This window comes from Struthio camelus, chromosome 1 (genome assembly GCF_040807025.1).
Source record: "Struthio camelus isolate bStrCam1 chromosome 1, bStrCam1.hap1, whole genome shotgun sequence".
Classification (NCBI taxonomy): Eukaryota; Metazoa; Chordata; class Aves; order Struthioniformes; family Struthionidae; genus Struthio; species Struthio camelus.
In genome coordinates this window covers 76,841,841-76,855,129 of record NC_090942.1, presented here as the reverse complement: position 1 = coordinate 76,855,129, position 13,289 = coordinate 76,841,841, and the positions used below count along the sequence as shown (strand labels likewise).

Here is a 13,289-nt window from a genome sequence, read left to right as displayed (position 1 = left end):
GGAGACTGTAAGACACTGGGTAGCTTTTGTTTTGTATTTGTTCAAAGCACTGACTTGTTGACAGTGAGTATATGGCCTAAGTTCCAGTTACGTGAACTGTAAAGCTCGCTTTGATTTTTGTAGTGCCATTGAACCCTGATGTTGGGATGTTGCATGGCATTTATCGAGGAGATGACATAAGTGGGAATATCTGTACCTTGAAACACAGGAGAAAAATACGTGCTGTTATAGGACCTCAGGAGCAGGTTTTCTCCAGGCTCACCATCATTGTATGCTGTACATAACAGCTCCAAAGAAGCACATGACACTGCTACATGCCATGCATTCAGGAACATTTCAGTGATAATGTACTTCTCCTTGGAAGCAATAGAAATCTAGGCATTATTATGGTAACAGCTTCATAATACATGTATACGCTAATATATTATGATAAAACAGCGCTGTACATGTGCAGCGATCTTACCTCTATCATGAATAACTCAGCAGTTTTAACAAATATTAAATATAAAGGGGCAATTTAATATTATAGGCGAACAGCTTGCATATTAAATTTTATATAAACGTGAATCTGTCTTTTAGTAGTGGGAAATCAGAAAGCTGAGGTGACGTGATGAAAATGCATCTTCATCTCCCCCCTTGTCTCTGACTTTGAATAGCTGATTTAATTTCAAGCAAATTTTGATTATTTTTTCAAACAATTCTAGAGTTGCTCAAATTTGGGTTTTTTTTTTTGCTGTTAAAACTAGAATAAAACTGCTTCCTGATCTTGTGAAACCTAGCGTTTAGAAATTGCTATTGCTCTTAAAATATCAAGACAACTAAGGAGCTATAGAGTTTTGGCATGACAGCTAATATACCTCCTCAAGTTATTAAAAACAAAATGTTACCCTGTTAAATGTCTCAGTTTCATTCTGCAGCTTTGGGTAATAGAAATGGCTTATGAAGCTTCTGCTGCAGTGTTACACAAAGTCAGAATTATTTCCAGGGCACTCTTAAAAAAAGACATAATTAGGTTTATTTGTTTAAACGGATGAAATCTTAGACTCCAAGAGTAGGGAGCTAATATTGGCCTCTAATTTAGAAGGGAAGATTGAGAACTGCTTTGAAAACAGAGAACTTTTGCTAGAAAAAGACACCTTTCAAAATCAGAATGTCTGTCATTTGGAAGAGAAGTTTCATTATAAACACTTTGGGCTAGTCTTTCTTGGCAAATCTAAGCATCAAGTCACTTCAGTTTTGTGAATCAGTAGATAAAAGCCAAGATGCATGCCAATTTCTGCCTGGATAGGTGCTTGGTGTGCTCACCCAATACTGACATTAATGGGAGTTGAGGTAGCTTGGCTTGGTACAGGATCTGAACCAAGAAGGGTAACTGATGCCTCATTCCTGGAGGCTCAGCCTGCCAATTTTTTTTTCCAGCCTCCTGAGGAATGCAGTACTCGGGTTATCCCAGAGCCTAATTCATCCACCTGGCAGTGCAGACCTTGCCACAACAAAAACAGGGCTCAAATGATTAACAAAAAAGCTGATTTTGGTTTGAAGATTTCTGTTTCTCGTATTTTCGAAGGAGTCCTTTCCTTCTAGGGTGACCTTACCTCATAATCCTGGATCATGGTTAATTCCTGGTTACTTTGGCCCCATTGCTAGCACTGGGTGTGCTGACTTCCTGAGTAACTGTTGGAGGAAGAAGAGATGTGGTGCTTTGCAACTATAGGCAAGTGTCAGTCCTTGTACTGTGATTTTTGTAAGAGCTACCTTGCTGAGAGTCATTAGCAAGGATCTGAGCTCTTCTTAGCACACAAAATCGACGAATCTGCTGAAGAAGGTTGTTCAGTTCATTCTTGATATTTACCTCCTCTGACAATCAAAGTCATGAGTCAGCCTCCTGAAAACAGTGAAGCAGCTTTGGTTTGGTTTCTTACAATCAAAAATCTAACAACATATTTTGAGATTTTTTTTTTTTTTAACTTTCTGGCTCTGGCCACACAGTATTTTTGAGTACTTTTCCTGGGAGCAGGAGCATTAGAAATTTTGTAGTATGTCTTTTTGTAATGCTAGCTGGAGTTTCCATACAAGCACATAACTCCAGGTGCTGGAGTTAAAGTGCCAGATATCATGAAAAGGATAATACAGTTGAGAGTTGGCAATTCTGCACAATTCCCAGTTAAGTTTACTAGAAGACTGTACAAACTACTATTTTTTTAAACAGGGAACATGAATTATAAATATTTTTAAGTCATCTTTGTCAAATAGGATAGCTAATGAAGACCAAATGTTACATTTATATTGTTGTCTAGCTTTGCTCTACCCTTCCGTTAGTCTGAAATGCCTCCTCTTTTCAGAGATATAGTGAAATCAGTGTAATAGCTGGCTTTGCTCCAAGTGGGAGTTGCCCCCCTCTACTTAGAAATGGAAATGTTTTTTTTGGTTTTTTTGCCATGCTGAACAGTACAGAGTAAAGGGAGAATGTGCCTATCCCTGCAAATAGCACTTAAGACATCTCCTGCTGTATGTTGACCCCATCCAGGCTATTCCTCTGAACTGAAGTATGTGCTCATTTTCTAGTAAGGTGGATGCTAAGTTTGTGTTTCCATATATCACTGGTAACAGCGACAGCTTAAATATTACTGCTACCCTGAGCTGCCACAAGCTTGGCTTCCTTTAGCTGTTCTGGCTTCTGCTACATGGATGAAAGGTCCCAAATATGTTTTGGCTAGCTGTCTTCCTGTGCAGTAGCCATAGTCTATATCAGGCAGTAGGACTGCAACCTCGCTTGACCCAACTTTGTATGCTGGCCTTTCAAGAACTACAGGTAAATTCAATCCTTTTCTTTTAAGCTGTTCAAGGCCTGATTTCCCACAGTATGTAGGCACCTAAGAGTATAAGTATACGTGGAGGTAGACACACACACACACAGATTCTTCCTTAGTGCCTAAAGTCCAAGAAACCAACAATAATTTGGCATCTGTTTTCATCTGAGAATGCAAAGGGCATTTCTCGGAAGCACGAGGTGTGTTCATTATTTTGTCAAGCTAGTTGTTCGGCACTTTTGGGGAGCTATAGTTAGGATTGCTAATCCATTACCAAAAGCACATCTGTAAATCATGTGAGGGTAGAATGTAGCAATTACATGTACTGAATGCTATGGCATTTGGGCAGGAATGAGTGACATTAGAGGAAAAATGGTTGTTTTTGATAAGATCTTAGGAATTGTTTTGATACAAAGCACATATCCCGTGTTTTCTTGCAGGGTAGTAAAATGCTGACAATTAGTCCTTTTTACCATCCCTATCTTATTTTTAAAGATACAGAGGTACAGAGCTGCTCCAGCTGAAATAACTAATATTAACTAGGGACTTGTGCATTTTTAAGAAAGTGGAACAGGTCAGAATTGTATGGCATTTCCACAGTAAAACCAAATCAGAAAGTAACCATTTGGTATATAGCTATTATATGACCCAGAACTCAGGGCAAGTCCACTGTCCACTGAAAGATAACCTGGATTACAAAATAATCCTGAAACCTGGTTTACAAAAATGTATAGATTCCTTTAAATATAAATGGTGGCAGGAGCATCTGGAGTCTCAGAGGAAATTCGGAAGTTCTGAAGTGCCTTCATCAGTCTCTACGAATGGAAACAGTTGAAGATGGGAGATCAGGGGAGCTGGTGGTGGGTAAAAAGGAGCAGGTGAAAACTGACACACAGAAGTGCCTTCTGAGCCGCTTGGAAAATCCTGAGCCAGCAAGTGAACGTCCTAGCTTATCTCACTCAAAATAGGGTAGGCAGCTAGTCCGCAATGCATCCCTTATCTAGTAAATCAGATATCTATGATGCTTTGGCTTTGGAGTTCAACATAATAGCAACACAGGGAAAGAAAATAAGGTAATGAAAATACTCCTTGGCCACTTCTATTATTTTTCCCTAGCTACCTGTTTCAAATTACTCTTAAAATGTCAAAGCGCAGTAGTGCTCATAAGTATGCATCTGGAAATTAAGTGCCTGTTTTGGTAAACATTCGCATTAGGACACTTAGGGGTAAATTTTCCTTGCAAAGCATGGGGAGTTCCACAGAGAAATCCTGTTACCAAATAATAGGATTTGTGTGCATAACTCTCTATGCATCACTTTGGAAGTTTACCCCCTGCAGCATAAGTGTTAGATGATTTTAGTCTTTGAGAATTATGCTTTTCAGATCTGGTGTTTTTCTACAGTATGTTATTGATGCTGCAGTCATAAATGTTTATGAATAATTGTGATCAAATCTTACATTGTCTTCTTTCAATGGTTAAGAACTTGAGAGAATACCAAAATATGAGGCCATTGCTGTCCGTCTCAGTGCTTTATCTTCCACAGGGCAAGGTTGCAAGGGAAAAATTACATAGGTGCAAACAAGACCTTTTTTATAAGTGCAAGTGTTATGACTACAGCTGGAAACCATGTAACCTAATGAGCAACAGGGCAAGTGACAGATATTAACAATAATATTTTCTGAACTGAGGGTTGGAAACAAGACCTGTTTTATATATACAGTTATCATGACAATACATAGAGATCCTGTATTTGGACAAACAAATGGATGTGTGACAGACAATGTTAATAATATTTTGTGGGCGGATAGTAAAATTTTATAATATAAAAATTCAAACTGTTAGGTTTAAAATGATTTTTTGCTCAGTCTAAATCTGGATGCTCTAGTGTTGAGGTTCTCACTAATCCAAAGCACTTCTTCTCTGCTGCTGTATTTGTAGTGGAGACACTTTTTAGAGATATTACCAAGAAGATTTTTCTTTCAATATGACACTTTCAGGGTGCACAATTGGACTGGTATCTGGCAAAAACTGATTTTCTTGCAGTGCATTCAGTATTCCCTGTACTATCCATATTGGAAGTAGACTGGCAATAACATTTATTTTGCAATATTTTGACACTTAAGCTTCCAACTTTCTATGGAACCTGGAATTGCAGAGGAAAGAAGAATTAAAAAGCTACTTTAAAAAAGGAACCACTTTTTAAAACCATTGTAATTTGGTTTTAGAGAAGGGGCATGCTTGTGGTTCTTTATTTTATCTGAACCTGTTAATGCATCTCTGCACTAGTTGTAACCTCGGGTTTATCAGTTAGTATTTGTGATGTAGGCAATTTGTTTTAAGACAAGTGGGATTAATACCAGATTTGTGTAGGACTGAACAATGGTACATTTAAAATGTGGGGCGTCTCAGCCTAATGAGAGACAGCTGAGAGGTGTGGGTGGCCAGTTCTGCTCTCCTAGGAGAACTTTGTCATGAAGTCTGGTGCATATTTTGCTTTTTTTTTTTTTTTTTGGGTGGTTGTGTAAAAACTTTTGCTAGGCAAAGAACATGTCTGCTCCTTCTCTGAAGTTGCTGGCAAAACTCCCATTGATTTTAGTGGAAGCAGGGCTGGACAACAGCTGGACACAACCTGATTTTTAAAACGGCTTTTTTCCGAGGAGTAAGTGCCCCACTGTGCAAAAAACTATGCTGTTAGGTGTCATACCTTATTGGTGAAAATGTATCAGTTTCAACTATCATTTGATTGTGAAAACATCTTGCTGTAAAAAGATCAACATGGAAGAAGTGCTCACTCTGTGGAAAAAAAAAAAGTAAAAAAAAAAACCCTGTAGGTTGCCGGAGTGAGGAGATTTGAATTTTTGCACTTTATTGAGATAGTAGAAGTCAAGACTGTGGGGTTCTACTCCCAGCTGGGTAACTGAATGCCATGCGCTGGGTACTTGTGTGCCTCAGTTCATCCACTTTTGAGATAAGAAGATGCCTGTGCCATATGACACTTCAAGAGCAGGTTGAATCATAATTTTGTGAAGGGTTGTGCTATCTGCACAGAAGTCACTTGCACAAAACCCTTTCTTTCCCTACCATGTTTCATTTCCAAAGGAAATACGTGAACAAAATAACCTGAAAATGGATGAACGATAACAAAAAATCATCCTGAAGCAGACACTCAAACCAAGCAGAACAGAAATGTTTATAAATAACTAGAAGAGGCTTGTAGAAGTGGGTGGTTTTAGACAGCTTTCATGGAAAAGCACGCTTCTAATCTCATCTATATTTACTACAGGAAAAGGTGGAATGGTATATTCACAGACTGAGACAACATATTTCTGTCACCCAGCTTGTTCTCTTAATGTAGCCTGCAAGTTCTCCTTTGATTAGTTTGTCTGAGCACCCTCCCAGTTGTGATTTAATCACTGCCAGCAATAGGGACTCCACTACACCTCTTCTTAAGCTGTTAAGAGCTAATTGTCGTTACTGAAAAAAAAGAGGGGGAAAGAAAAATAGTAACCAGGAAAATGAAAAACCCAGCCCCCTCTGTCTCTTTTCTGGCTGAATTTCTCTGTCTTCAGCTTCTCACCATTGTGTCTTACTCTTCTTTCTTCTAGATTTAAGTCATCCATTATCAGATTTCTCATGTAGATAGTCAGAAACAGAGTGCATGTAGCTGTTTGGACTGATAAGCTCAGTAGAAGGAAAGTTTTGAATTTCTGATGAGCAGGCATGTTTTATCAATTAATCGTTCTTGTGGAGCATCTCCAAACCTAGTCCAGTTTGTCAGCATTCTTGTTTCACCAACTTTTGACACAGTATCCCTACAGTAACATACCCCTGCAGGTAGTGGGGTAGGTAAGATCTGACAAATCCTTCTCAATAACCCCTTGTTATGCTTTTGAGGATCACTGTGTCACCTTGGGAGCTCTTGTTCTGCTGATTTTTCTCTAAGACCTTCAGTTCTTCCACAGAGTCACTGCCTCCTAACACAAAGATCCTCCATTTTGTGGTGTTTCGCATTTTATTGTTATTACTTGGCTAACTAGACATACAGAGGTCTGAACTCATGTTGTTTCCTTCTAATCAGTTTAATAAACGATGCCTAAATTATATATCGTTGACTTGACCTCATCCCTATTCTTTTTGTGTCCTTTGTAGATGCTGTTAATAATTATTTTCTATATTCTTCCACATCTTTAAAAAAATGTCAGGCAGACATTTTTTTGCCCATTAGAAGCACATGCACTCATTTACGATTCTTGCTTGAAGTTGCACATTGAATGCCGTTGGTTACTTAGCTTTTAATCCATTTAATAATTATCATTGCTGAGTTATAGCACTGTAGTTTCCCTATCAAAACTTTTGCCTTCTAGGAATGTGTCACACCATCACTTTATTAGACTTTACCAATCAGAGTGATATTTTCATCAGCAACAGAAACAGAGAAGATATCATCTGAAGTATGAGAGGATCTGTCTTTCTCATACTGAGAAACTCACACTGAGGCATTTGTGATGGCATGATGCCACTATTATAGCTGTCATTGTTTTTATTAGCTTCCTTTAATTGTATTTTAATGGAGCTCAAACCCAGCCATTCCTTTATTTTGCCCAGAATTTATATCAAGCTTACAGCTTATACTTACCTAGGTCATCCCATTTACTTTTTTAAGAATGTCATTGCACATTAGATTTCTTCCAGTTCTCTGGGATTTTGTTTCTGTTCCAAACCTACTGAAAATCCACATTAGTAGCCCAGAGATCCCATCCAGCTCCTCTATAATTCTTGGCTGCAAGGCATACAAATCTGAAGATTTAAAATGCCTAACTTGCGTGCATCCACCTGGATTACTTTGGAATATAAAGTATTTCATTGTACGAGATGAATACATCATCTACTGTGTGACAGAAATATTTATGGGACGTGGCTGCCTTTTCTGAGTTATCACTGATAATTTGAACATTTGTACCTCAAAGTTTTAATGTAACTGAACACTGGAAGAGATTACCAGATCTTCTGAACATCATAGGCTGTTGAATATTGTGCAATTTCCTTCTAATGTGGCAGGACAAATAGTTTTGGCACTGTTATACAGTGAGCTCGTGCTGAGGCAGGTATCCATGATAAAGCCATTGTTTCCCAGTATGGAATACCCCAACCTTATGTGGAGCCAGCATTTTGCAGTCTCAAAGAAGGAAAGTGAATCACCTATTGTATTAAGGCATTTTCAATCAAGTTTAAAGACCAACCAGTGTAATTAAATATGGACTGAGAAAAACGTAATTTGTTTGTGCCTGCATGTTCCTATTGAAATAATTTTCCCTATTGGAAACTGTTGTCAGTCAATCCCTGGCTATTTAAAACTGCAACAACAATAACCTGTTGTTGCTTTCTTGTGTTCTCAGCCTTTATCCTAGCTTTTGTTAGAGACAATACAGCGGTATTCATGGATAACAATAAGACTGTTATGTTTCATTGTGTTTTTTCAAAGCTATACTCTGTTCTAGCCATTATAGAAGGATTGCAGTCAGCTGCGTGATGTTTACATACCACTTCCATACCCTAATAAGAGCTATAAAAGAAAGTTCATTGTAGCCAGCAGGGGAGGAATTCAGCATGGAAGGTCGGGACTTCTGCTGCATGAAGAAACAGTTGAGGGAAGATATCACTGTACTGCCTAGTGTGCTTTTATTTTTGGCCTCTGCTCCAGTACTATGAGCACCAGTAATAGTTGCTGCAAACTGCTTATTCAGACTACTGCTGTGATTATTTGCTTTTGGGCAATATTAATTTTGTGGCTGTGCTAAGTAAGGAAACCTTTTACAAGAACGTCAATGGCACGACTGTCTCACTTGCCCTGGCAGCAGTTTGCTGCATCCACATGATGGGGTTGTCTTGACTGATGGTTTTTGGCATGCCTATAAAAGCGTACGCAGTCATCCCTGCCAGCAGGATCAGCTGAATCCTTTCTGGGAGTGGGGTCTTCCCAGCATTTTCTGACATGGTGTCTCACATAGTTGTGCACTGGGGGCTGAGGCATTCCTGAAGCCTTGCGCAAGCATCTCTGCATTCCTCAGTCTAGTTAAAATTGCCAGGCTGCGGAGAAACAGTTTCTAGTCTTTGTGGTGGCAACTAGTTTCACAAGAAGCTAAGTGACCTAGGGAAATCATATGACTGCCCAAGGTCATCATGAAGGGGCTGAAGAACCCAAGCCTGCAAACATATGGGCTGAGTCTGAGGCTACATTTTTGAAATGATTGTCAGGCAAAGCAGAAATTCCTCAGCATTCCCACTTTTCAAACACAATGTCCTTGACTTTTGACACTTTGGCTTCTGAGGACTGTAAGCGCTGTCTCGATTTGTGGGAGGCTGAGAGAGAGGAAGGGAGTGAGACAGAGCAGGATTCCTAATAATTAAGGCTTGCTGGTAGGGGCAAGAAGTGAAGTCTGGGACTTAGCTCTAGTATGGGTAGAGCAAAACTCTTCTTTACACAGCCGACTTGAGAAGTATCCTCATATCCCTGCCCGCCTGATATCTTTGAAGGTGATGAGGCAGGAAAAACGATCTGAGGAGGTGCCAACAGTTACTCCTTTCCAGACAACAGAACCAAAGCGCTAAGTCATTCACGTTATTAGTCAAATGCTGTTTCTTGGGATTAAACATTCTTCATCATAAAATAGAGGCTGTTTTACTAGAACAATAAAACTTGTTACCATGGGTATTATTTTTAACTACATATAAATGGCTTTTGGGTTTTTTTCCCCCATGACTGCACTGTGATATATTTTTTATTTTTATATATATATATGTGTGTGTACATATATATATATATATATATTTATATTTATATTTATATTTATATTTATATTTATATTTATATAACTTACCATGGTGCTCTGTTAGTCATCAGTAGACTGCATAGGTTGCTGGTCTATGATGTTGCCTCAAGCTGGGTGGTTAATCAAGTGGTATGGCAAATGCCAGGCTTTCTTATTAAAAGAGTCTCAGTGCAGTACCCATTCTGGACCAGCTCTTAGTCTGGTGCTGCAAAGGGTTTCTGCCCTATGACCGTGCTTGTGTGATGTGATTCTGTGATATGAGACCTTGAGTATCGAATTTATTTATATGCCGAAGGGACTTATCGTTGTTCTTAGTCCATGTTTCAGAGTTCTGGTGGGAACTTATTCCTCCTCAGTAATACGTTTGGTTTCTTTAGGAGATGAGGAGAATGAAGTTCACTTTCCTGTAAGGCACTGAAGATTGGTCAGATCTACAGACAGGATCTTGAGCAAGGGGAGTTGGCATGCTTCGTGATCTTGAAATCTCTTGTGAGCTTGGCTAGTGCATCTTGTCCAAGTGTGCAGGGCTAAACCCCATCACCAATCTAGCCTGGGAAGGAATCTTTCAGTATCTGATGTTCTTGGAGACTTTGGGGTTTCTTTTGTCTTCCTCTGTAGCGTAGAGCACAGTTGGCTTCTTAAGCTTACCTGGGAATTTCACCTAATAAATTCCCTGGCATGTAGGATGTGCACTCCCTACATACATGTAGGACAGCAAGTGATGCTTTGTGTTTTTCTTGCAGCCGTTACATTCATGGCTTTTGATATTTTACTGTAGGTCTTGCAGTGTTCCTGGCTGACTGAGGGAACTCTTTGTAGACTGTTACTGAATGAGAACATCAAAAAACAAGAACTAGGAAGGAACGACTGTTTTGCACTGACTGACTCCCTATGCAGAGCCTTGCATTCTGGCACTTGTTTGACACTGACAAGCCTCTTGTTCTTGAGATACATGAAGCAGTGAAGTCCCACTGCAACCTGTGGTTGCTCTGGGAAATAGTGCTAAGATAAAACAGAGAAGTTTGAACGTGGGTAGCTCTTCTTGAGGCATTTCTGGGAATTGCTTCCCCAGTGACTGTGGTGGTCACAGAGATGTATTGATTGTAAAGTTGACCTCTGCACTAATGTGCAGGCACTGGAAAGCTGGTAAGAACTGAGAATGCTTGTGGTGCACATATTTTTAAGAACTGGTTTTCATTAAAACCAGTGAATAAGTAAAAGTAAGGAAGAAGAAATTTCATTTCCACTTTTCCCCTGCTGGCTGGAATGAAAAATGTTTCCATTTTGACAGGACTCATCAGAGACCTTGCCTTATGTTTTTCTTTCTAAAATATTAGATTACATCTACACCTGCAATTGTTGTGTCACCTACGGCCTCTGTAAAGCTGAGCGTTGACTGCAAGTGTTTCCAGGGGACTTGAAGGGAAGATAAAAATGCCAAGTAATTGGTACCCCCCACTCTTAATTCAGTGTGTGTTGTGTTGCAGAAAATATGCAAAATGAAAGGGAAGATCTTCAGAGAGTTGCATGCAGTTTTGATTGGTTGTGGTTTTGGAAGTAGAGGAACAAGGAGAAACAGAATGCTTTTTAAGCTGTTCTATCAAATGTCATATCTCTGTTTTAATATTTCATGTGATGTGACTTCTTTCAGATGATCAGCTGGATTATATGAGATCAGAGCACAGGGAGTGATACTTCTCAGCCACAGGAAATAGGAAGAAAGTACCACCATGGGTGGGTAGGGCACAGACACACAGACTGCAAGGACTGGTTCTTTGTGGAACTTGTTGCAAAATATGCACCTTACAGATAGCCAGTAAAAAATATTGAGGTAGAAGTATTTAATTTATAATCAATAAGTTTAAAATAAACTTCAAAGTAAGTTTATGGAACACTATTTTAGAATTCTTTCTGTGAGATTTGTTAGATAAGACTATTATAAAGTTTACTTTCCGGACAACTTTACTATTTATATGCTTACTAATTATAACAGAAAAAACTAATAAATCATGTATCTATGTTAAACAGCTTGCTTTTACGAAGAAGGAAATTGGCCACTACTGTAATTTCTTCTATTTTTATTTTTCTCCTAAAGGGCAACACTTTAAGGAAAATACTCCTGTATCGCTACTTTAAAGGAGACTATGGAAGTGGTATGAATGGGCCTCTGTCTGGTAGCTACAGCAAAACTACGCAAGTGGGAGGTAAATGAACAAAGATCATTTAAGAAAAACAAAATGAGTATCACCATTTTTTCTAATAGGCGCATCAGAAGCGTTCAAGGGATTTAGTTGGTGAATAAATCAAACAAGTTCTGTAACCTGGTAGAAGAGAAGTAGTATCGGACTTTTCCTTTCTTAAGTTGCCTGCACCTATCTCAGATGACTGATGTGCATGTGGCAGCACTGAAGTAGGGACCTCCCCCCTGCAACCTCCCAAATTAATTCGGTTCAATTGAAACTGGTAATACAATTTTAATTTGCCGGTAAATCCGTGTCTGGAAATTCAGCAAAGCATGGAACTTCTTAACAAAGGTGTTGCTGTTTCTGGAAACTGGCTTTTTGAAATTCCAGTTCCTTTATTGATATATGTAAAAAAGTAGATACAAGGAAAACCTTTCCCAATGAGAGCGGCTAAGCATTGACAGAGATTTCCAGGCAGGCTGTAGGATGTCCATTCTTGGAGTTATTCAAAACTTTACTGGACAAGACTCCGAGCAACCTGCTGTAGCTAGCTTTTAAGTTAGAGGCACTGTGAGCACAAAGTTTGGCTAGATGATCTCTAGAGGTCCCTTATAACAAAAATTTTTCTGTGATTCTATTACAGAAGCCATAGGAAGTTAATATAGGGACATCTCCAAAAACCACAAAATAATGTGTGCAGTAAGGAACGAGGAAAAAGCAGAGTATAGAGCCAGTTCACAATATAGCTTGCCATTATATTTTCAGCATATATTGAAGGCGTACCCAAATTTGTGGGCATTTCCAAATGTTATCCAGTTGTTCCTACTTAGCTATTTCAGTGTTGACGCTTCAGAAATGTTTACAGTCTGAATGTCCTGTACACCAAATTTTGCTCCCAAGCAAACAGAAGGGTAAAGATTTAATATTTCTTGCTTCTCTCTGTATGAAGTATTTATACATGTATGGCGCCCTTATGCACACAATTTGAAACGTTTTGACAGTACTGCTTTGATTAAAGCAGTACCATACTTTTCTTCATGAAGTAGTTTAAAAGTGATTATAGCAGGAAAGATGATAATCTGGAATAATAAAATGCGATCAGTTGATGATTTAATACAATTTTACAAATTCTCTTAAAATCCTACCTTGATTAATTTAGATTAACTTAAGTCTCTGTTCTTAAAGAATGTCATCCTGATGCTAATAGACTGGGAATTGTATTGGCAAAAGCATTTAGTGAGGTCGTACCCATCACCAGATCTTTCACTCCATTTCTACAAAGTATAAAGATGTAAGACAAACACATCCAGTTTCTTCAAAAGTGGTATCAGGTTTTAGTGTATGCAATAGTGGAATTAAAAAGTGATTCTGTGGACAAACTATTATAATTTCCATATTCATTATTGTCCGAATATCATAATAGAGCAATGATTTATGATTTTTTTTTTATTTCTTATTGTCAGAG

General features: G+C 38.7%; 1 protein-coding gene across 6 annotated transcripts in view; it reads left to right on the top strand.

Moving 5' to 3' along the window:
* ITPR2 (inositol 1,4,5-trisphosphate receptor type 2) overlaps positions 1–13,289 on the top strand; it is a 265,055-nt gene that overhangs the window by 173,263 nt on the left and 78,503 nt on the right. For all 6 annotated transcript variants that reach the window (XM_068950023.1, XM_068950014.1, XM_068950029.1 and 3 more), the window contains one exon: positions 11,737–11,845. In XM_068950023.1, coding sequence (XP_068806124.1) covers positions 11,737–11,845 — 109 coding nt within the window. The remainder of the gene's footprint in view (positions 1–11,736; positions 11,846–13,289) is intronic.